The sequence below is a fragment of the Homalodisca vitripennis genome, chromosome 3, assembly GCF_021130785.1.
Source record: "Homalodisca vitripennis isolate AUS2020 chromosome 3, UT_GWSS_2.1, whole genome shotgun sequence".
In the NCBI taxonomy this organism is placed as follows: domain Eukaryota; kingdom Metazoa; phylum Arthropoda; class Insecta; order Hemiptera; family Cicadellidae; genus Homalodisca; species Homalodisca vitripennis.
The window spans coordinates 206,427,959-206,452,171 of NC_060209.1; the positions used below are offsets into that span (position 1 = coordinate 206,427,959).

The 24,213-nt window shown below is 36.9% G+C and overlaps 1 protein-coding gene across 2 annotated transcripts in view; it reads left to right on the top strand.

Annotated features, from left to right (window-relative positions):
• LOC124358056 (NEDD4 family-interacting protein 1-like) overlaps positions 1-15,689 on the top strand; it is a 38,853-nt gene extending 23,164 nt beyond the window's left edge. The window contains exons 4-6 of one of the 2 annotated variants that reach the window (XM_046810343.1): positions 2,677-2,797; positions 6,943-7,128; positions 14,005-15,689. In XM_046810343.1, the coding sequence (XP_046666299.1) occupies positions 2,677-2,797; positions 6,943-7,128; positions 14,005-14,108 (411 nt within the window). In that variant the 3' untranslated portion in view covers positions 14,109-15,689. The remainder of the gene's footprint in view (positions 1-2,676; positions 2,798-6,942; positions 7,129-14,004) is intronic. The other variant, XM_046810344.1, reaches the window with a different exon arrangement.
• Positions 15,690-24,213: the final 8,524 nt, after the last annotated feature.

Consider the following 24,213-nt stretch of genomic DNA (forward strand, 5'->3'; position numbering starts at 1 on the left):
CTAGTGTTTAATTTTTTACAAAGATTTTCTATGTGTGGGGTCCAGCATAACATGTTGTCTAGAGTTATGCCTAGAAATTTCACTTGGCTTTCCAAGGTGACGCCTGGTATCTGTGGTACATCTTCGTTTCGGTGCCCAAATCCAACTTGGTTAGTTTTTGTAGGGTTGACGACCAGGTCATTGTTATGGCAGTACTGATAGGCCATGTTAAGAGCTATGTATGCGGTAACGGCTAATTTATCAGTTGTTTTGTCATTTAGTAGCAGTGTCGTATCATCCGCATACATGATGGTAAGACAGTGGTCCTGAAGAAGTTGGGGCATGTCATTAGTGAATAAAACGAAGAGGACTGGGCCCAGCACACAGCCTTGAGGTACGCCACGGGTTACTGGCAATGTATTTGACTGTACATGTTTGGTAATGCCATTTTCTGTGTGCTTGAGCTCCACCAGTTGGTGTCGTCCAGTTGATCTCTAGTTGTTATTTTGATCTCTAGTTTTCATAGAGATTGTTTGTTAAGATTTTATTAAGCAAAACATTTTTTAACTGTTTTTTATTTATTGACATATTTGTTGTAACTTGAAATATTTTTTTATTTAAGTAGGTTAGTGATGTGGCAATACTGCTCAATATAAATGACTTGGTCAATGCTTTTGTAAGCCTAAACGACAGTAAAACATATTCTTATTGACTAAACGTACAACTGCGTCTATTGTCGACTTACCCCAGCCAAACTGGTCTTCAGATAGTTGGTTGTGCTTATTCAAAAACATAAATTTTCCTAGGATCGTCGTAGAGATGTTTTGTTCATGTCATTGTGATTCCATTAAATAGACCTTTGTCACAAGATAGGGGGATGCAATTTAAAATTTTAAAGTTACTCCCTTCTACCCCTCTTTTAAAAGTGGAATGGAATTTTTGTTACCCTCATAAAATCCAAAAAAGTAATTTAAAAAGTCTGGTGAAGGTTGTACATTGATATCTCAATCCGTTTGGAATATATACACAGGTTTATCAGGACTTAATTTACACCCTGTATTTGTGTATTTATTTCTATAAAAGATAATATATATATTATTGAAATTGGTTAAAAAACTGCAGTTTTTTAACCAATTGGGCAGTTTATATGTATATATAAACATGATGCCCAATTCAAATATCTGTGCAAGTGAGCTGTAATGTAGTTTATAAATGGTTTAGCAGTTAATGCTTAGTTTACGAACATGTGAAAAACTAGATGTTAGCATTAAAAAGGATAAAAAAATAAACAAGTAGTGAAATTTGACATAGAGTAGAATATTAATGTTGACAGGCGGTTCCACCTCACAGGCCTCAGATGCTGGCATTCCTAGCCAAAGACACTGACGCAGTCGAGTCAGATGGTGTGAACAGTCTGCTCGGCACTGATTTGAGATAGAGTAGCTTAGTGGTATATTGTTGTTGACAGGCAGGTCCACCTCAAAGGCCTCAAATGCTGGCATTCCTAGCCAAAGACACTGACGCAGTCGAGTCAGATGGTGAGAACAGTCTGCTCGGCACTGATTTGAGATAGAGTAGCTTGGTGGTATATTGTTGTTGACAGGCGGGTCCACCTCACAGACCTCAGACGCTGGCATTCCTAGCCATAGACACTGACACAGTAGAGTTAGAGATGGCGAGAACAGTCTGCTCGGCACTGATTTGACATAGAGTAGCTAAGTGGTATATTGTTGTTGACAGCCGGGTCCACCTCACAAGCCTCAGACGCTGGCATTCCTAGCCATAGACACTGACACAGTAGAGTTAGATGTGGCGAGAACAGTCTGCTCGGCACTGATTTGACATAGAGTAGCTAAGTGGTATATTGTTGTTGACAGGCGGGTCCACCTCACAGGCCTCAGACGCTGGCATTCCTAGCCATAGACACTGACACAGTAGAGTTAGAGATGGCGAGAACAGTCTGCTCGGCACTGATTTGACATAGAGTAGCTAAGTGGTATATTGTTGTTGACAGGCGGGTCCACCTCACAAGCCTCAGACGCTGGCATTCCTAGCCATAGACACTGACACAGTAGAGTTAGATGTGGCGAGAACAGTCTGCTCGGCACTGATTTGACATAGAGTAGCTAAGTGGTATATTGTTGTTGACAGGCAGGTCCACCTCAAAGGCCTCAAATGCTGGCATTCCTAGCCAAAGACACTGACACAGTCGAGTCAGATGGTGAGAACAGTCTGCTCGGCACTGATTTGAGATAGAGTAGCTTAGTGGTATATTGTTGTTGACAGGCGGGTCCACCTCACAAGCCTCAGACACTGGCATTCCTAGCCATAGACACTGACACAGTAGAGTCAGAGATGGCGAGAACAGTCTGCTCGGCACTGATTTGACATAGAGTAGCTAAGTGGTATATTGTTGTTGACAGGCGGGTCCACCTCACAAGCCTCAGACGCTGGCATTCCTAGCCATAGACACTGACACAGTAGAGTTAGATGTGGCGAGAACAGTCTGCTCGGCACTGATTTGACATAGAGTAGCTAAGTGGTATATTGTTGTTGACAGGCAGGTATACCTCACAGGCCTCAGACGCTGGCATTCCTAGCCATAGACACTGACACAGTAGAGTCAGAGATGGCGAGAACAATCTGCTCGGCACTGATTTGACATAGAGTAGCTAAGTGGTATATTGTTGTTGACAGGCGGGTCCACCTCACAGGCCTCAGACGTTGGCATTCCTAGCCATAGACACTGACGCAGTCGAGTCAGATGGTGAGAACAGTCTGCTTGGCACTGATTTCATGTTTTCTCTTGCGTTTTTTGGTAAGCTATTATCTCAGCCTTAGAATTTAACCCTTTGCACGCCAGCCTATTTTCTAAAAGTACTACCCTGAAACGCCAAGGGCATTTTCAGTAGTTTTGCAAGCTTTCACAAAATGTATCATAACTTCTTTATTTTTTAACAGATATTGATGATTTCTTTACCATTCTTTTGCTTATAAAATGCCCTTGTTCAGTTGGTAAGTTGTAGTTGCATAAATGTAATTTAAACTTATAAAAAAAAATAAAAATTTAGAAAAATAATTTTTCTAGTCCATAAAGGAATAAACTAATTTGTGGTTTCAAAACAACTAATCGACTATGGATTAGTTAAAATTTCGCAGCAATCAGATGAACTATAAGAAAATTACAGGTGAAAAACGTGACATACCTATATTACGGCCGTTGGCGATTTTCAGGTGAGTAGCCGACGACTGTAATATAGGTACGTTGGCGTGCTAAGGGTTAACCTTTATGGTAATGTAAAATTTATTTATATCTAGTTATAGTCATAAACTTGATTAGAAAGGGAGAAAAATACAATGCATATTTAAGAGATATAGGTAGTACAGTACAACCTCGTTACAAAGCCATTTATCTGGCTCTCCTGGATATCCGGACTGGTTTTATAGAGTGATGGAACTTATGTTTTTATGAATAAACAGTATTTGTTTCATTTCCAGCACATATTTTTGCGTTTAATATATGTGTAACATTTAAAATAATGGGTACAGTATTATAAAATTATCAATGTTATAGTAGCCCTAAGGGAGGTTGGTATTGGCTGAGCATTAGCAAAGCCTGTTTATATTACTCAAAGGGCAGGAAAAATTTAATTTTTGTGATCTGTCTGGTCGCATGATATCTGATAAAAAACTAATCTGTAAATTTGAAATTTTGCATGAAGCTTTATTTTTATACAAGAATTATCGAAGTCAGTGAGAGTGCATGTCACTCCATGGATTTGATTTAGCATCAGTAACAATTTTTACATTGGATGTGACGTGTGTGTGTGTGTGTGTGTGGCATACTTTTATATTAATTGAGGCGCCAAACCTTAACGGACCAACCGATTAGTTGAAATTACGCTGCTTTGGTTACCAATTCTGAAAAATAAACGAACAAGGAGTCGTAAAGTATCAAACAGACTATAGATTTGTAATAAATCAAAGTGGAACCACGATATGGTTTTGAGAAGTTAATCTAGAATGAGCCAATAATAAAATAGCACTCTCCTATTTCCTCTTTTACCACCATCTTGTTTCTACCGTGACAATTGTCATTATGATTTACCTCTGTGGAGGCTTGCTCAGTGCAGACCTATGGTAATCTATATTCTGTTTGGTTTTAATAATTAGTGTTTTGTTTTTATTAAGTACATGTTTTAGAGATAGTGTATGGAGTTGACACACGTGTTTATTCCTGACTTTGTGTGTTAGATTGTAATTATGTGTTAGATTAATAATCCACCTGAAGAAGAGATCAGATTGCAGATCTCAAATACATAATGTTACTGATCTGGAAAATCCTGTTTCCTTCACAATTCTTCATTGTAAAATACAGATTTTGAACAAAGAAGTTTTTTTAAGTGAAAGTCTGACACTTTTTAAGCAGAAATTGTGAACTTGAAATGTCTGCACATTGGTATTTCTGAAAGCAGTGTACCAAAATTAAACAAAAAATACTGAGATGTTTTACCAAACAGTAAACTTTTTTGATTTGTTTTCACTTAATTAATTTATGTGAAATTAAATAAGGTGTCTTTGACTGTTAAAAAGTTTCTTATCTGTAATCTATTTATTTATATATATATATATATATATATATAAATACAATAAATAAATACTTATAAATAGTGTTGTTAAAATATTTAGTGCCTCAATAATTAAAAGACTTTTTAAGCACCATAGTAAAGAAAATAACATTTTAAATTTATTTCTAAAACTATACATTTATTTGTAAAATTATACAAAAAAAACAAAAAGTCTTCTCTTAATTTAAAATACAAAATTAAATTAAATAGTATGGTTATTTTTTTATTAAAAAGTTACTTTTGACAAAATCTTTAAAAAACCTAGTTAGGCCCTACCAACATCATGTAATCTGTAGCATTCTTTGTTTTGTAAACACCAATTTTTAAACCTCATTTAAATGGATTGCTTTATATTAGTAGCTTAATGAACTCTATCATTAACAAATAACTTAAATTAGTTATACTTAACCTTTAAGAATGTCTGTCATTTGAAAATAAAATCAGATTATAACATAATCTTAAAAACTCCAGTACTAGTTATAGATGCCAAGACAAGACGAAGTTTAGTTTAGAAGCGTACTACGTTCGTCTTTGTTCGTATGTGTGTCAGCCACGTCGCATCAGCACCGCTATCATAGCAACAAGCATGGCTGTTCGTTGGATACTACTCCTGCATCAAAAAGTATAGATAACCTAGTTTGAACATTAACTACAAACTAACTAGTTCAGCAAAAATTAGGGGATGAAGTGGGTTAGAATGGTAGTCGAACAAATATCCATGATGAGAATCGGAGCAGCCGGCCTTCTTTTGTCACTGATGATCTGGTAAGGGCAGTTGACAAAAAAATCCAAGAGAACTGACGTTTCACTATGACAACGCTATCTGATGATGGGTTCCAAAAATGTTTACTGACGTGCACAAAACCAAAAGACTCGGAAAGTGCTTTGACTTTTCTCACACGGCACAGTGAGGATGGTGTGGATTTTTTAAACAAAATTGTGACAAGTGATGAAACTTGGGTCCGTCATGTCACACTGGAATCCAAGCAGCAATCAATGGAGTGGTGACACACGCAATCCCTGAAGACACAAAAATTCAAGATGACAATGTCTGCATAAAAAATCATGTGCACTGTCTTTTAGGATCGGAAAGGTGATTTGCTGATTGATTTTCTTCAAAGAGGTGAAACCATTAATGGGGCAAGGTGTTACGAAACCTTAAGAAACCTAAGGCGGGAGTAATGGAATTTTGTTGCTCCATGACAATGCTCGGTCCCATACCGCTGGTGACACTCAAACATTGGTTCGACAATTTCGTTGGGAGCAGTTCGATCACCCGCTCTACAGCTCGGACTATGCACCGTCTGACTACCACTTGTTCCTGCACATGAAGCGCGGAGTTAGACGGCCAACGCTTGGAAACCAACGATGAAGTGAAAACTGCTGTGGAGTTGTGGTACATTCGTTGGCGGGAACCTTCTACAAAGAGGGTATAGACAAATTGATCACTCGCTATGACAAATAATTGATCATCAGTGGAAACTGTGTCAAAAAATAGTTTAAGGTTGGGCTTTCATGTACAAATAAAATTGTGTTGAAAAATTGTTTTATTTGTGTTTTTAATGGTACTTACTTTCTGAACACGCCTTATATCATTGAAAAGCAATATTTTTAACGTTATAATCTGATTTTCAAAATGTGAAAATGCTTTTTTTGCGGTTAGTTTTTTCTCCTTTCGTCGCAATTTTGCAATAGCTTTTCTCAGCAGCGTTGCACATTCTCGGCGTGTTTCGCGAAATGCGACAAATCCGATCACAGCTGAAACCCTGACCTCTTGTAACATATAACGATGGGAAATGTCTGAAATCCTGTTATCCTGTCAAACCTTCTATCGTAAATAACAAACTTTAATCTATTGTGTTTTTACTGTATTCTCAGTTAATCCTGATTATCATTTATCCAGATCACTTCTGGCACCAATTCACCCGGATAAACAAGGTTATACTGTACTTAGTTTATGGTTGTTTTAAAAATGTAATTCAATAGACAGGTTAGATAGATAAGTTAGTGCCAGAACTTTCATATGTGCTTCAACTTATAAAATTCTAGGTAGTAGTGACAAAGTTGTGGGCTGGCAATTTTTAACTTGTGAAGATAATCTTTTTTTAAGTTAAATAGTTTAACTTTATTGGTTTTTTATTTTTTTAAATATATGTATAGTTATTATTTATAACCCTTTCTACCACATTCAGTAATACGTACAGGATCCACAGAACATCCACAATAAAGGGTCGATATCTTGTACTACAGCTTGTGAATGGAAATACCAGATTTAGCTAATGAAAGATTTTATCATTAACTAAAAATGTATGAAACGAGTTTTTGTTTTTTATAGTGGCTTTCCTGTTCAACTGGATAGGATTCTTGCTCCTCATGTGCTTCTGCCACACAGTGGCCGCTCGCTACGGTGCATTGTCTGGGTTCGGTCTCTCTCTGGCCAAGTGGACCCTGATCGTCAAACAGTCCACCGACCTGGCCTCTCACGAGAACAGCTGGCTGTGGTGGCTCATCATGGCTTTTGGTGTGTAAATATGTTGGAGTATTACATATTCTATTATTGTGAGGAAAAAGAACTTGAAGATGTGTATTTGTAAAAAGACATTTTTCCATTTTTATGAAAATTTAGTTTATGGTATTGTTTTAGATTATCTTTATTTCATAAAACCAGCCAAATTCCATATATCCAATTTTCTATAGAAATTAGTGAGTTTCAGAAAAAAGTTATATTCTAATGAAGAATTACACATTAGTTTAAATAATAAAAGAGGTTTTATTAATATGCTACATAAATTGCAAGTAAATACTAAATATCCAATATTTGAACAAATATTAAAGTTTAGAAAGTAATCCTGAAAGTAGACTTTACCTACAAAGATTTGTATATGATTACATCTATCACCATGATTTTTGTTGTTTATATATATATATATAAATATAATTATTTACTATTGTATCTTTGACACTGATGTTATTCTCTGTGAATTGTGCAAAATAAAGTACCTAATTACCATTACACTTTTAATAAAAAAAACATTTTTTATTCTTCCATATTTAATTTATTTCAATATTTCAAATTGACACTTTGTCAATGGTATAAAATGTGCAAAGTGTTGGTGTCAACTATGTTGATAATTGTATTTTAATAATTATTATACAACGCTACTGCAGTCATTTAACCATGTAGTCATATTTAATAGGTCCCACAAACTATAGTATATATATATATATATATATATATATATATATATATGAGATTAATTTTCAGGTTAAAAAATAAGAAGATAATAATGAACAATTAATTCTAAAATTATGGTTTAAACCCTCAAGAAATTAAGCATACATAATAAATAGGGCTATAATAATAACAAACACAGAACATCAAAATAAAGAATGAATAAGGTAAAGATATTGGAATTATTAACATATGATTTGATTTTCTATAAATACAACTTGCTTAAGTATACATATAAATATATATTATATGTATGTATAATGGTAGCACATTCACCCGGCAAGTGAGAGATCTGGGTTCGAGTCCCGGCGGAGCAAGTACTTTTTGCGATTCAATGTTTATTGAAATAAATTATATATATACACACACACATAAGTAGATGTGAATATGGTGGTCTAGCGCACTTTTGGAGCTAACAGAAATTCAATATAAAATACTGTTTAAAGGACAATAAATGAAACTATAAAATCAAACAGTAAATCTAGAATAAAAATAACCAAATCTATAACTGTTTTACTATTCAGGTTTGCTTCTATTTGTGGGACCAATGAAATATGACTACATGGTTAAATGACTGCAGTAGCGTTGTACAGTAATTATTAGAATAAACAATGTGTTTAGTATTACAAGTGTAAAAGTGTAGTGGTAATTACTCACTCGTTTCAATTAATCCACAGCAATTAAGGAGATGGCTATGGATAACCTAAGACCACTGTTGGTGCAAGATCATGTAAAATGCATATAGATAGGCACAGATCATTGCTCTACACCAATAATTTACCTTAAAAAATTCATTTTCTTGGATAGTCAAATTTTTACTTTTTACTTTCCAAATTAATTAACAATGAAACATAAAAGCCAATGCAATTATAAAAAAATAATTTTTTAGAAACACTATTACTTAAAGAAAGCCTTGAAGGAAAGGTTATAAAATTGAATGCCATCCCAGAGAAACATTTCTAAATTTTAACATAACTAAAATAAAGTCTTATAAGTTTCATGACAAATCACCTGTCATAACATTATGATGTTATGTGATGCGTATGAATAAATAAATAAACATACAAAGGATAATTTAATATTTTTTAAAGTATATATTTTTAAAGTTATGTACTTGTAGTATTGGTATGACTGGTGCATAATGGTTGTATTCATAATTGCGTTGAAATATTTCATCAATCTAATTTCTATAATAAATTTAGAATTTTGTTAGTGAGGAAAAACATTTATTTAAGTGCTAAAGGAATGACTGATATATGATTTTGAGAATAATGTTTTCAGAAGGCTCTATAAACTTTACATCTCACTAAATTGTCTGTTTCTAGATGCTACAATTGTATGAGCGTAGGAAATAATTGTGTTTACGGCTACAACAATTTAGTTCAAAACTGTGCCGATCAAGCCAAAGGAATCTCCAAGTATTTTATTTTTGACCAATTATTGCAATTTATCCACTGAATAGAACATTAGGTCTTCAAACATCCAGAAAGAAGCCCTTGCAAACAGCTCACTGTAAAACAGTTGAGGAGCAATCAGGGAATGGAGGTTGTGTAATTTGTTGTCCTACAGAAATTGAAATCTGTGTTTGAAGGGAAATACTCAATACATCGTTTCACTTACAGTGGAAATTTTGTACTATAGATTGACAGCAAGGCTGAACAAAAATGACGACAATTTTCTCCATTATCATTATTATTTCAATGTGCATTGATGGACCTTATTTTTGTACTGATGGAATACTTTCTTACCTATTACGCTTAACACTTAATCTGAGATATTAAAACATTTGTTGACCTTTTAGTGTGTTATGTTTAATAATTTCTTGGGGGGAAGGGGAATAAGATGTGTGTTGTTTTGTATTATTTTATTTAACATATTTATCTTTGGTTCTGTCTCAACCAATCTAATTTTTACATATTCAAAATATACGCTAGAATAACAATGTTGTGAAAAAATCATATTTATGTTTTAAATTTATATTTTTGTAGTCATACTTTTTAAGCTGTATTTTTTTAGTTAACAGACACATGAATATAGTCATGATTGAATCAAAATATTTGAGTATGAAATCCAATTTCGAATTTTAAAAAACATCGATTCCCAATTCTCGAATTTCGAATCCTAACAAGTATGATTTAAACAGAATCGCCTGATAATATACCAAAAATTAGCTACAAACAACAACAAAGTGGGATCAACTTTAATTTATATATTATAATGTGGCTTTCAGAATATATGCCTTTAAACGTCAAATGATATGGGCATATATTTGTAAAACTTATTATATTAACTTAAAATGCTAGAAAATTTCAAACCAGTCATGATAAAAAAAATATAAACACAATATAAATTGTACAGTGGAAATATTTATTAAACTACGAAAGTTTAGATATATACAAAAATTAAGAACGTCTGGTTGCTTCTCGTCGATCAGCTGACATCCTTGCATCTGCTGATGCATCTGCTGAGGACACAGCAGACACCTGGCATTGCACAAAGATAAACGTAGAAAATAAAAATTGCAAGAAAAGTATTATTTACAAAAGTATGGTAATTTATTAGTTAGTTTACCTACCACTTAAAAGAAACTAAGTACAACAAAAATAGGTATTAGCAATCAGTCAATGTGTGAACTGTGAACTGCCAATCAGCAGTCACTCACGATTCGACGTAGCAGACTCGAGGCAATGTATAAACATATATAATATGTACCTTCGTCAAACGGTTCATACTGTAATCATAACACTACTATAGTTTCACACAGCACAAAACACGAGTAAATAAATAAACGAGACATATAACACTTGATAGGACTATCACACATGAAATGACATAACGGCCAGCAGAAGGCAGGACAACTGACACTAGGTGATTCCAGTTCCCAAAGCACAAAACACAACACTTGATATAGGACTATCACACATGAAATGACATCACGGCCAGCAGAAGGCAGGGAAACTGACACTAGATGATTCCAGTTCTCACAGCACAAAACACAATACTTGATAGGACTATCGCAACATGAAATGACATAACGGCCAGCAGAAGGCAGGGAAACTGACACTAGATGATTCCAGTTCTCACAGCACAAAACACAATACTTGATAGGACTATCACACATGAAATGACATAACGGCCAGCAGAAGGCAGGGAAACTGACACTAGATGATTCCAGTTCTCACAGCACAAAACACAATACTTGATAGGACTATCGCACATGAAATGACATCACGGCCAGCAGAAGGCAGGGAAACTGACACTAGATGATTCCAGTTCTCACAGCACAAAACACAATACTTGATAGGACTATCGCACATGAAATGACATAACGGCCAGCAGAAGGCAGGGAAACTGACACTAGGTGATTCCAGTTCCCACAGCACAAAACACAACACTTGATAGGACTATCGCACATGAAATGACATAACGGCCAGCAGAAGGCAGGGAAACTGACACTAGATGATTCCAGTTCTCACAGCACAAAACACAATACTTGATAGGACTATCGCACATGAAATGACATCACGGCCAGCAGAAGGCAGGGAAACTGACACTAGATGATTCCAGTTCTCACAGCACAAAACACAATACTTGATAGGACTATCACACATGAAATGACATCACGGCCAGCAGAAGGCAGGGAAACTGACACTAGGTGATTCCAGTTCCCACAGCACAAAACACAACACTTGATAGGACTATCGCACATGAAATGACATAACGGCCAGCAGAAGGCAGGGAAACTGACACTAGGTGATTCCAGTTCCCACAGCACAAAACACAACACTTGATAGGACTATCGCACATGAAATGACATAACGGCCAGCAGAAGGCAGGGAAACTGACACTAGGTGATTCCAGTTCCCACAGCACAAAACACAACACTTGATATAGGACTATCACACATGAAATGACATAACGGCCAGCAGAAGGCAGGGAAACTGACACTAGGTGATTCCAGTTCCCACAGCACAAAACACAACACTTGATAGGACTATCGCACATGAAATGACATAACGGCCAGCAGAAGGCAGGGAAACTGACACTAGGTGATTCCAGTTCCCACAGCACAAAACACAACACTTGATATAGGACTATCACACATGAAATGACATAACGGCCAGCAGAAGGCAGGGAAACTGACACTAGGTGATTCCAGTTCCCACAGCACAAAACACAACACTTGATAGGACTATCGCACATGAAATGACATAACGGCCAGCAGAAGGCAGGGAAACTGACACTAGGTGATTCCAGTTCCCACAGCACAAAACACAACACTTGATAGGACTATCGCACATGAAATGACATAACGGCCAGCAGAAGGCAGGGAAACTGACACTAGGTGATTCCAGTTCCCACAGCACAAAACACAACACTTGATATAGGACTATCACACATGAAATGACATAACGGCCAGCAGAAGGCAGGGAAACTGACACTAGGTGATTCCAGTTCCCACAGCACAAAACACAACACTTGATAGGACTATCGCACATGAAATGACATAACGGCCAGCAGAAGGCAGGGAAACTGACACTAGGTGATTCCAGTTCCCACAGCACAAAACACAACACTTGATAGGACTATCGCACATGAAATGACATAACGGCCAGCAGAAGGCAGGGAAACTGACACTAGGTGATTCCAGTTCTCACAGCACAAAACACAACACTTGATAGGACTATCGCACATGAAATGACATAACGGCCAGCAGAAGGCAGGGAAACTGACACTAGGTGATTCCAGTTCCCACAGCACAAAACACAACACTTGATAGGACTATCGCACATGAAATGACATAACGGCCAGCAGAAGGCAGGGAAACTGACACTAGGTGATTCCAGTTCCCACAGCACAAAACAAACACTTGATAGGACTATCGCACATGAAATGACATAACGGCCAGCAGAAGGCAGGGAAACTGACACTAGGTGATTCCAGTTCCCACAGCACAAAACACAACACTTGATAGGACTATCGCACATGAAATGACATAACAGCCAGCAGAAGGCAGGGAAACTGACACTAGGTGATTCCAGTTCCCACAGCACAAAACACAACACTTGATAGGACTATCGCACATGAAATGACATAACGGCCAGCAGAAGGCAGGGAAACTGACACTAGGTGATTCCAGTTCCCACAGCACAAAACAAACACTTGATAGGACTATCGCACATGACATGACATCACGGACATTCTCAAGCTACCTTCAAAGAAAATCACAAGTTGTGGAGGTACAGCACTGAATGTGGCATCATCAGATCATGCACATCAACTCCAAAGTCACGAGGTGTCCCTTAAGGATTGGTACTTGGCCCAGTTATTTTTATTCTTCTAACTAATGACTTCCCTGTTTTCAGTGACAGCTTCAGGTACCGAATGCATGATGTTTGCAGATGAGACCACCCTTCCAATAAATAATTACACAGCAGAAGGAAGAAAGGATAGCTTTAATCATTGACCTTTTTTAATGAGCTATCAAGTACAGCACATAAAATGACCTGGCAATAAATTCTAAAAAAAACAACACAAGTGCATTTCAGCAGGATGAATAAAATACCATAAACATTTATAATATATCAGTGGTCAATAAAAAACACCATTTTTTGGTCTTCACTATTGATAAAACTTTTCATGGAGTGATAACGTGAATACAATTTCTATTAATAGGTATACATGTCATGAGGTGTATAAATTAGTGTAGAATCACACATTCGATATGGTCTAATCATCCAGGGCAGCTGTACCGGGAACTTGAAAGGGGTGCTTACACTACAAAAGAAGGCAATTAAATCCTTTGCCAATCTCGAGCTCGACTAAGCTGCTGAGAAGCGTATTAAAAACTGAAATGGACTGCTAGAAGACCTTCGAATATTAATAGGAAATACACTAAAGAAATTACTTCAAGACTTCCTCATCAAAAAACCATTCTACATTATGGAGGAGTTTCTGGATACAGAAAACGCAACTAACTGTATTTTTTATTATATTATATGACTATATTATTGTAATTAATGTTACATAATAAAGAAATTTTGATTTGATTTCACACTGTACTCGTGATCTGCTCACATTTCAATCGTCTACTAATCTCTCGCTGTCATCTAGATCTGTACACATCAGTCAACTCCTTGACTAAACACCTGATTGTGTTTACAGGACTACTTATCTGTGTACGAGCCATCATCCAGTACCTGAACATCAAGCGAGGCTGGCGTCTGCTCTCCGGCTCCGCTCAGGAACGACTTCTCTTCTTCTACTAATCTCTCCATCTCATCTAGATCTGTACATACAGTATGCATACTCTAAGTGATTAGTCATGAGTTTGGATGCAGTAATGGGTTTTATATAATTTTCGTGAGAATTTTACCACTTGAGAGTGAGAGGGGAGGGGGAGCTGGTGTCGCATGTAAAAGAAGCTGTGGGAAAATTTCATTAGTGACACTATAAAATATACATTTTTTATAGTAACAGCCTCTATGTTATATTTAAAATCTGGAATTACTGGTCAACTTATTCTTCAGATAAAAACTGTATTGTACTGAAACACAACACGCATCTTCTCTGATGACATTTATAGTTCATTCTGAGTTAACTTTGGATTTAATGGCACAATGTGTTAGGTTACCATTGAATGACATTAGCTTTCTAGAGGTTAGCTACATAACCACAATTCTAAGTACCTTTGTATTCCACTTTGTAATATATTTATTATGAAATTCTCATTACCACTTTGACTACTTACAACAAAATTTGATATATTCAAGATTACATAATTTTTTAAAGAATGTAAACTACTTAATATTTTTCACCAAAAATATCAGTATTGCTGATAATTTTTGATAGTTCCAATGGAAGGCGTAACTTTTTAACATGATTTTATTTCTCACTATTACATTTGTTTATTGTTTACTTTTTTAAAATTTTACTGCAATGTTTATTTAAATGTTGGTGCCTCACAGTTCACTTGTACAGAGTTGTTCTCAGTTCAAAATATTAAAGAAATCGCTTTGAATTTTGACTGAGAATAAGTTGAGACTTATTTAATCTTATTGTGTTTATTAGTGATAATTTTAACTTATGAATTGTAATAATTTTTATTCTTACATGAATGGATAAATGATGTAGACAAGTACGTAATGACCCCAATTCATGCCTTGATGATATTGAATAAAGCATTTTGGTGATTCTAATTGTATACATTTCAGGTTTGATTATTGCTGCACCATTATACCACTTAATCATATTTTGTAATAGCATGTTTTGTAAAATTCATGCTATTGTAGACAGAGGGGATTACAGTTGATTATACTAAAATTTCAAGTTGTTTTAGAAAATGCCAGCTAATATTTTGATATACATGATAAAAATATGTAACATCCAAGTTTAATAATGCATTGTAATTATTAAAAATGAATTCTCAGTTTTTGAATCTTGATGATCTGTTTGGTTTTATTTTGCACAAATGTCCGTTGTGCCACTAACTTTCCAGTACCAGAATCATTGTTTTATCCTCTTGTCTGTTAGATGTTAAGTAAGATATATTTATTTTATGAGCCTGTAACTTAGGTTAAGAACTGTTGTGTAATAGTAAGTAATAAATATTTCTGTTGTAAGATGTTAGTGTTATTGATATATTTAATCGGCTTCAGTTCTTGATTAAGCACTGTTTACTTTGTTGATAATTGAGACTATTTTTCTTATTTGTATAGTGTATAATATCCTTACTTATTGTAGGTGCATATTGTTTTAGTTGAATAAGTGATATTTAAGTTTTCGTATGTTGTGACAAAATGATTGTATAAAGACATTCATTGTTGAATGCAATAAACCTTTATATTGGATTTTATATTATATTTTAACCTAATTCAATTGCAAACTTGTTTTTATTATTTATTTAACCTATCGGGGAAGACACGAGCAGGTCACGTGGTCTATGTATAGCCACTCTTATTGTTATGAGACATTATAGTTCTGAAAATATCTGACAGATATCGTTGTCGTGGCAGCACTGAATTGACCACCTGTTTGTCAGCTGCTGTATGTGAGGTTAGGTGTGTTGTTTGGTCGTGAGATAGATCAAAATGGATGGAAACATCTGCAGGATTCTGTCGTTGATTTGTTATCAGTCAGTGGTTATGAGTGCAGTTCTGACATCTGTGACAGTGGTGGAAGATGTAATTATTTCCCGTACTCAAATACCGCGTGCCAACTCGTGGTTTGTGTGAGGATGAAGAACCTGAATAACAAGATGAAGGTTGTTTTCAATTGTACAGTTTGTTTAATTAAAGCAAAGTAATTTTGTATACAGTTAATAAAAAAATCAGAATTTCCTAGAAAACAAAACATTTTAATAAATACCCAGCAAATTCATAAAAAAACAGTACTTGTAATTTTTTCCTTTATTTTATGTTGTAGTTTATTATTATGCATAAGAATTTGTATTTATTTAAAAAAGTTTGTCATATCTGGGTTAAAGTTCACATATCCAAAATACAAAAGCAACAGACACTGGTAGTTACCAACCTATATCTCTCATTTAAACTTTTTCCAAAATTATTGAAAAGTCTGCTGCATCATCTTCAACATCACGGATTCGGCTATAGTACCAGCTACTTACTGAACAGTTAGAAGAGGACTGCACAGTAACCGCAAGCTGAGGACTATTGACACAGAGGGAACAGAGTGGTAATGGCCCAACCAGAGGTCACAGATGTACAAAGGGGTGAGTGCAAGTAGAGTCCTCTCACTAGCAAATAAATCAATAAACCGTCTTAATAGAAACCCTTAACATCACCAAGCAAGACTGCTACTCTAATGATTTGGTTTTAAATAAAAAAAGGACTAAACAAATTAATTTTTACAACTCACAGTGATGTTGACCTTGTGCTACTTGGATTGGACTCTGTAAACATCTTGGTATCATTATTGATACAAATGTAAATTAGAAACCTCATGTTGACCAACTCTGCAAAAATCTATTCTCAGGCATTTATGTTATACGTAAAATAAAGCGCATTTAAATGATATAAAAACATCTAAGACTGCCTAATTTGCCTTTTCTGAATTTCACCTAAGATAGAGAGAGTTGAAAGCTTTCAGACGTCTGGCTGGACTGCAACTTACTGTACACTCGAGATGTGATCCTCCGAGCAGTCGACTCTGGACAACACAGGCACACCAACACAATAAAGTTCAATCTGCCAACATCAATCTTGCGAGAGTTGAGAGCTATCAGATGTCTGGCTGGACTGCAACTTACTGTACACTCGAGATGTGATCCTCCGAGCAGTCGACTCTAGACAACACAGGCACACCAACACAATAAAGTTCAATCTGCCAACATCAATCTTGCGAGAGTTGAGAGCTATCAGATGTCTGGCTGGACTGCAACTTACTGTACACTCGAGATGTGATCCTCCGAGCAGTCGACTCTGGACAACACAGGCACACCAACACAATAAAGTTCAATCTGCCAACATCAATCTTGCGAGAGTTGAGAGCTATCAGATGTCTGGCTGTACTGCAACTTACTGTACACTCGAGATGTGATCCTCTGAGCAGTCGACTCTGGACTACACAGGCACACCAACACAATAAAGTTCAATCTGCCAACATCAATCTTGCGAGAGTTGAGAGCTATCAGATGTCTGGCTGGACTGCAACTTACTGTACACTCGAGATGTGATCCTCCGAGCAGTCGACTCTGGACAACACAGGCACACCAACACAATAAAGTTCAATCTGCCAACATCAATCTTGCGAGAGTTGAGAGCTATCAGATGTCTGGCTGGACTGCAACTTACTGTACACTCGAGATGTGATCCTCCGAGCAGTCGACTCTGGACAACACAGGCACACCAACACAATAAAGTTCAATCTGCCAACATCAATCTTGCGAGAGTTGAGAGCTATCAGATGTCTGGCTGGACTGCAACTTACTGTACACTCGAGATGTGATCCTCCGAGCAGTCGACTCTGGACAACACAGGCACACCAACACAATAAAGTTCAATCTGCCAACATCAATCTTGCGAGAGTTGAGAGCTATCAGATGTCTGGCTGGACTGCAACTTACTGTACACTCGAGATGTGATCCTCCGAGCAGTCGACTCTGGACAACACAGGCACACCAACACAATAAAGTTCAATCTGCCAACATCAATCTTGCGAGAGTTGAGAGCTATCAGATGTCTGGCTGGACTGCAACTTACTGTACACTCGAGATGTGATCCTACGAGCAGTCGACTCTGGACTACACAGGCACACCAACACAATAAAGTTCAATCTGCCAACATCAATCTTGCGAGAGTTGAGAGCTATCAGATGTCTGGCTGGACTGCAACTTACTGTACACTCGAGATGTGATCCTCCGAGCAGTCGACTCTGGACTACACAGGCACACCAACACAATAAAGTTCAATCTGCCAACATCAATCTTGCGAGAGTTGAGAGCTATCAGATGTCTGGCTGGACTGCAACTTACTGTACACTCGAGATGTGATCCTCCGAGCAGTCGACTCTGGACAACACAGGCACACCAACACAATAAAGTTCAATCTGCCAACATCAATCTTGCGAGAGTTGAGAGCTATCAGATGTCTGGCTGGACTGCAACTTACTGTACACTCGAGATGTGATCCTACGAGCAGTCGACTCTGGACTACACAGGCACACCAACACAATAAAGTTCAATCTGCCAACATCAATCTTGCGAGAGTTGAGAGCTATCAGATGTCTGGCTGGACTGCAACTTACTGTACACTCGAGATGTGATCCTCCGAGCAGTCGACTCTGGACTACACAGGCACACCAACACAATAAAGTTCAATCTGCCAACATCAATCTTGCGAGAGTTGAGAGCTATCAGATGTCTGGCTGGACTGCAACTTACTGTACACTCGAGATGTGATCCTCCGAGCAGTCGACTCTGGACAACACAGGCACACCAACACAATAAAGTTCAATCTGCCAACATCAATCTTGCGAGAGTTGAGAGCTATCAGATGTCTGGCTGGACTGCAACTTACTGTACACTCGAGATGTGATCCTCCGAGCAGTCGACTCTGGACAACACAGGCACACCAACACAATAAAGTTCAATCTGCCAACATCAATCTTGCGAGAGTTGAGAGCTATCAGATGTCTGGCTGGACTGCAACTTACTGTACACTCGAGATGTGATCCTCCGAGCAGTCGACTCTGGACAACACAGGCACACCAACACAATAAAGTTCAATCTGCCAACATCAATCTTGCGAGAGTTGAGAGCTATCAGATGTCTGGCTGGACTGCAACTTACTGTACACTCGAGATGTGATCCTCCGAGCAGTCGACTCTGGACAACACAGGCACACCAACACAATAAAGTTCAATCTGCCAACATCAATCTTGCGAGAGTTGAGAGCTATCAGATGTCTGGCTGGACTGCAACTTACTGTACACTCGAGATGTGATCCTACGAGCAGTCGACTCTGGACAACACAGGCACACCAACACAATAAAGTTCAATCTGCCAACATCAATCTTGCGAGAGTTGAGAGCTATCAGATGTCTGGCTGGACTGCAACTTACTGTACACTTGAGATGTGATCCTCCGAGCAGTCGACTCTGGACAACACAGGCACACCAACACAATAAAGTTCAATCTGCCAACATCAATCTTGCGAGAGTTGAGAGCTATCAGATGTCTGGCTGGACTGCAACTTACTGTACACTTGAGATGTGATCCTACGAGCAGTCGACTCTGGACTACACAGGCACACCAACACAATAAAGTTCAATCTGCCAACATCAATCTTGCGAGAGTTGAGAGCTATCAGATGTCTGGCTGGACTGCAACTTACTGTACACTTGAGATGTGATCCTCCGAGCAGTCGACTCTGGACAACACAGGCACACCAACACAATAAAGTTCAATCTGCCAACATCAATCTTGCGAGAGTTGAGAGCTATCAGATGTCTGGCTGGACTGCAACTTACTGTACACTCGAGATGTGATCCAACGAGCAGTCGACTTTTGGATAACAGAGGTGTACTTCAACAAGCTGCTGAATAGCACTCAAACCTCTTCAAGAAAGCACTGACTGGTTGGCTACAGGAGAGACACTTCTACACGTAGAAAGAATTCTACGATTCGAAACCTTAATGTATGTTGCAAGAAAGTAAAGTCAGTGATTTACTAATAATATAATATAATATGTAAAACAAGATAACAGTTTTACCGCTTGTGTAGTTATGGCCATGGCTGGATCATGCTTTGATCTGTAAAGTACAGTATAGATGAGCGTAGGATGACGTCATAGTCTGTGTAAAGGTAAAGCAGGCCAGGTGTAGATTCTCAGTATTTAGTCCCTGGGTTGTAGATCTTTGAGTCATCCTCAATATTGGGTTAGCTATTCAGCCAATTGTTGAGATCAGAGATGTTATTAATCTATTATGCACAATCCAGTGAAGTGCACAGTTTCACTGATGGTGAGTTCACGTTGGGATGAAGCAACTTCTCTTGCACTGCCGACCAAGGAGTTGTAAACACTATTTTAGGTAGGAATAATAAAGATTTCATTTTCTCTTCCATTTATGTAGTCCAACTCCACCCACATTACCCAAGTAAAGACCAGAGTCAGGGACATATCAATGTAAGCTTGGGTTGTGGCTAGGAGTTGTAAACACTATTTTAGGTAGGAATAGTAACAATTTATTTTCTCTTCCATTTACGTAGTCCAACTCCACCCACATTACTCAAGTAAAGACCAGAGTCAGAGACATATCATTGTAAGCCTGGGTTGTGGCTAGGAGTTGTAAACACTATTTTAGGTAGGAATAGTAACAATTTATTTTCTCTTCCATTTATGTAGTCCAACTGCACCCACATTCCCCGAGTAAAGACCAGAGTTATAGACATATCATTGTAAGCCATTGCTCAGTCAAGCCTGGGTTGTGGCTAGGAGTTGTAAACAATATTTTAGGTAGGAATAATAAAGATTTCATTTTCTCTTCCATTTATGTACTCCAACTCCACCCACATTACCCAAGTAAAGACCAGAGTCAGAGACATATCATTGTAAGCCTGAGTTGTGGCTAGGAGTTGTAAACACTATTTCAGGTAGGAATAATAAAGATTTCATTTTCTCTTCCATTTATGTACTCCAACTCCACCCACATTACCCAACTAAAGACCAGAATCAGGGACATATCAATGTAAGCTTGGGTTGTGGCTAGGAGTTGTAAACAATATTTTAGGTAGGAATAATAAAGATTTCATTTTCTCTTCCATTTATGTACTCCAACTCCACCCACATTACCCAAGTAAAGACCAGAGTCAGAGACATATCATTGTAAGCCTGAGTTGTGGCTAGGAGTTGTAAACACTATTTCAGGTAGGAATAATAAAGATTTCATTTTCTCTTCCATTTATGTACTCCAACTCCATCCACATTACCCAACTAAAGACCAGAATCAGAGACATATCAATGTAAGCCTGGGTTGTGGCTAGGAGTTGTAAACACTATTTCAGGTAGGAATAATAAAGATTTCATTTTCTCTTCCATTTATGTACTCCAACTCCATCCACATTACCCAACTAAAGACCAGAATCAGAGACATATCAATGTAAGCCTGGGTTGTGGCTAGCAGTTGTAAACACTATTTTAGGTAGGAATGAATGAAAAATGAATGAATAATATTTATTTCCCAAATACAAATTAATAACACGTACAATGTATCTATATTACTATAAATCCTACATCCATTATTAACATAATAGAAGATCATCTAAATATGGTAAAAAACGGCTGCAAATATTCAATAATACTATTCCATCAGGGAAAAATAGGGTCTACATGGGCAAGTAGCCTGTGCGTAGACCCGAGCCATTATGGCAACGATATAGGAACGGATTTTTAGAAAAAAAAAAATTAGTTATATGTGATAGAATATTTTGTAATTAAGAAAAAATTAAATAGTAAAACAATAAAAGAAATACAATACATTAATGTTTATAGTTTTGGAGCAATCAGTTAACGATGACAACAAACCCACCTCTTTAAGCTAAAAATAAAAAATAAAAATATATCAAACCATAACAATCTAATATCTGTCGGATACAACTATTTCCTTCCAGGGGCAGCCGGACGCAACAATACATGACGCAATGACTGAGGGATAGGTGAGGGGGGTCAAGGTCAGGTCCGCCTGTTGTACCAGGTCACAATGAGGGCCTCGACTTCCTCGTCACTGAGACTGATAAGCAGTTCCGACACTTTCCTTTTAAAAGTCGATAATGCAGTTGTTTGAAAAAGTTCTACGCCTTCATATTTTAAGCACAAATTTCAGTAGAGTAGTTGAGAAATGTAATAACAATTAGTAGTTGAAAAAGATTTAATAAGATTGGAGGTAGTAATTCCTATGTTTCTAGAGTATCTAGTGCTGTAATTATGAGTAATTGGAATAAATATTTCGGTAAAATTATTGAACGTGTGTATTAATACAGTTTTAATGAAAATTTGTCTGACTGTAAAAACTCTAGTCTCTTGGAATAGGGTACTGGTCGGGCAACGCTTACTCTTCCTAAATGCAGCTTTTAATATTGATTTTTGAATTATACTAAGGTTATGAATTAAAGTTTTATTTGCTCCACCCCACGCAATAATACCAAAAGACAGAATCGACTGTACAAATGCAAAATAAGCTACTCTAATTTTGTTTATGTTCAGAATATTTGTTAACTCTTTAAAAGCAAAAATATATTTCCTTAATCTGTTTTTCAAATACTCAACATGTTCCGTCCATTTCATACGATTATCAAATATAATTCCCAGATATTTGTAACTGCTAACACGCTGTATATTTCCACAGTTACAATTAGTGTTTGTGTAATTTCCACAAGAGTGAATGGTCAAGTCAGAGAGTACATAATCTGATTGTGTAGACAACGAAATTGGCATAAATTTAGTTTTTGAAATGTTTAGTGTTAAAATATTTTGATCGAGCCATGTTTTCACTATTGCCAAATCACTTAGAGCATTTAAGCGTACTTCATTCCAGGTCTTTCCCCGTGTTAAAATAAGAGTGTCATCGGCAAAAAGAACTAATTTACTTGTTATATTCAACTTAGATATATTATTGATATATAATAGAAATAAAATGGGCCCAAGTGTGCTTCCTTGGATCACTCCGTAATTAATGGGCATTTGATCGCTGTTGACACCACAAATCGTTGTTATCTGTCGCCTATCTGTGAGGTAGGACTGGAACCACGAAAGAGCGCCGCCCCGAACACCCATAGCCTTGAGCTTATCTAAGAGCTTATTCCTGTTTACAGAATCAAATGCCTTTTTTAGATCTAAAGAAATTAACATTAGACGCTCTTGACTTGCTATTGCTTGATTTATTTCTCTGCAGACATCGAATAGAGCATTTGAAATGTTTTTGTCTGACCGGAATCCATACTGATTCTTCGACATAATATCATGAGTAAAGAGATATTCGACCAGCTGTTCTTTTATTATTTTTTCCAATATTTTGACAAAACACTTAGCAGAGATATCGGTCGGAAATTACTTTTATCGGTATATTCGTCGGCTTTATGAATCGGTATAACTTTAGCTATTTTAAAAATATTTGGGAAAGTACCAGAACTAATGCTCAAATTAATTAAGTGTAGTAAAGGTTTGCAAAGAATATTTAAATTAAATTTAAGAACTTCAGCTGAAATGCCATCGCAACCGGGGGCAGACCCTCCCCGCAGACCGGATACATGACGTAAGATGTGTTCCTGTGTGTGTTCCAGCTTATTGCCAAAAAAGTTAGAAAACATCTTAAATTGGAAGCTGAAATTCCTCTTCAAGTAATTAACGTTCCACAACAAACCAATACTGTTGATTGTGGCATTTATATGATTTTATTTACAGACATTCTTTTACATCTGGTAAAATCGGGGATGGAGGACTCCTTGAGGGCAATTGTCACCACACTACCATGCTCATTGAGACACATAGATGTTATGTCAAAGCGAGCCCAACTAGCTTATTTGTGGCAGAATTACCAATATCTACGTTTGGATCCTCATATAGTATCAGACATGATGTTCAAGCCCTTATTGTCTCAATCTCAACAGAATATTGATGACAGCAATATTAGCATGCAGTCAAGTGATGATTGGGTTAGAATACAAAATCACAGATGTATCAAAGACAAAAAATGTAACAAGGAAAAACATGTTGTTATCCCAACTTCAAATAGATTCACTGCACTTGCAAATGAAACCCATCCAAGGCAAACAAATCTAGCTGTTAAAGGCGATTCCTTTTGTATTAAAACTAATTATGAAGGTAAAACAAAAAACACCATCGATCTTAAGGTTTGCAG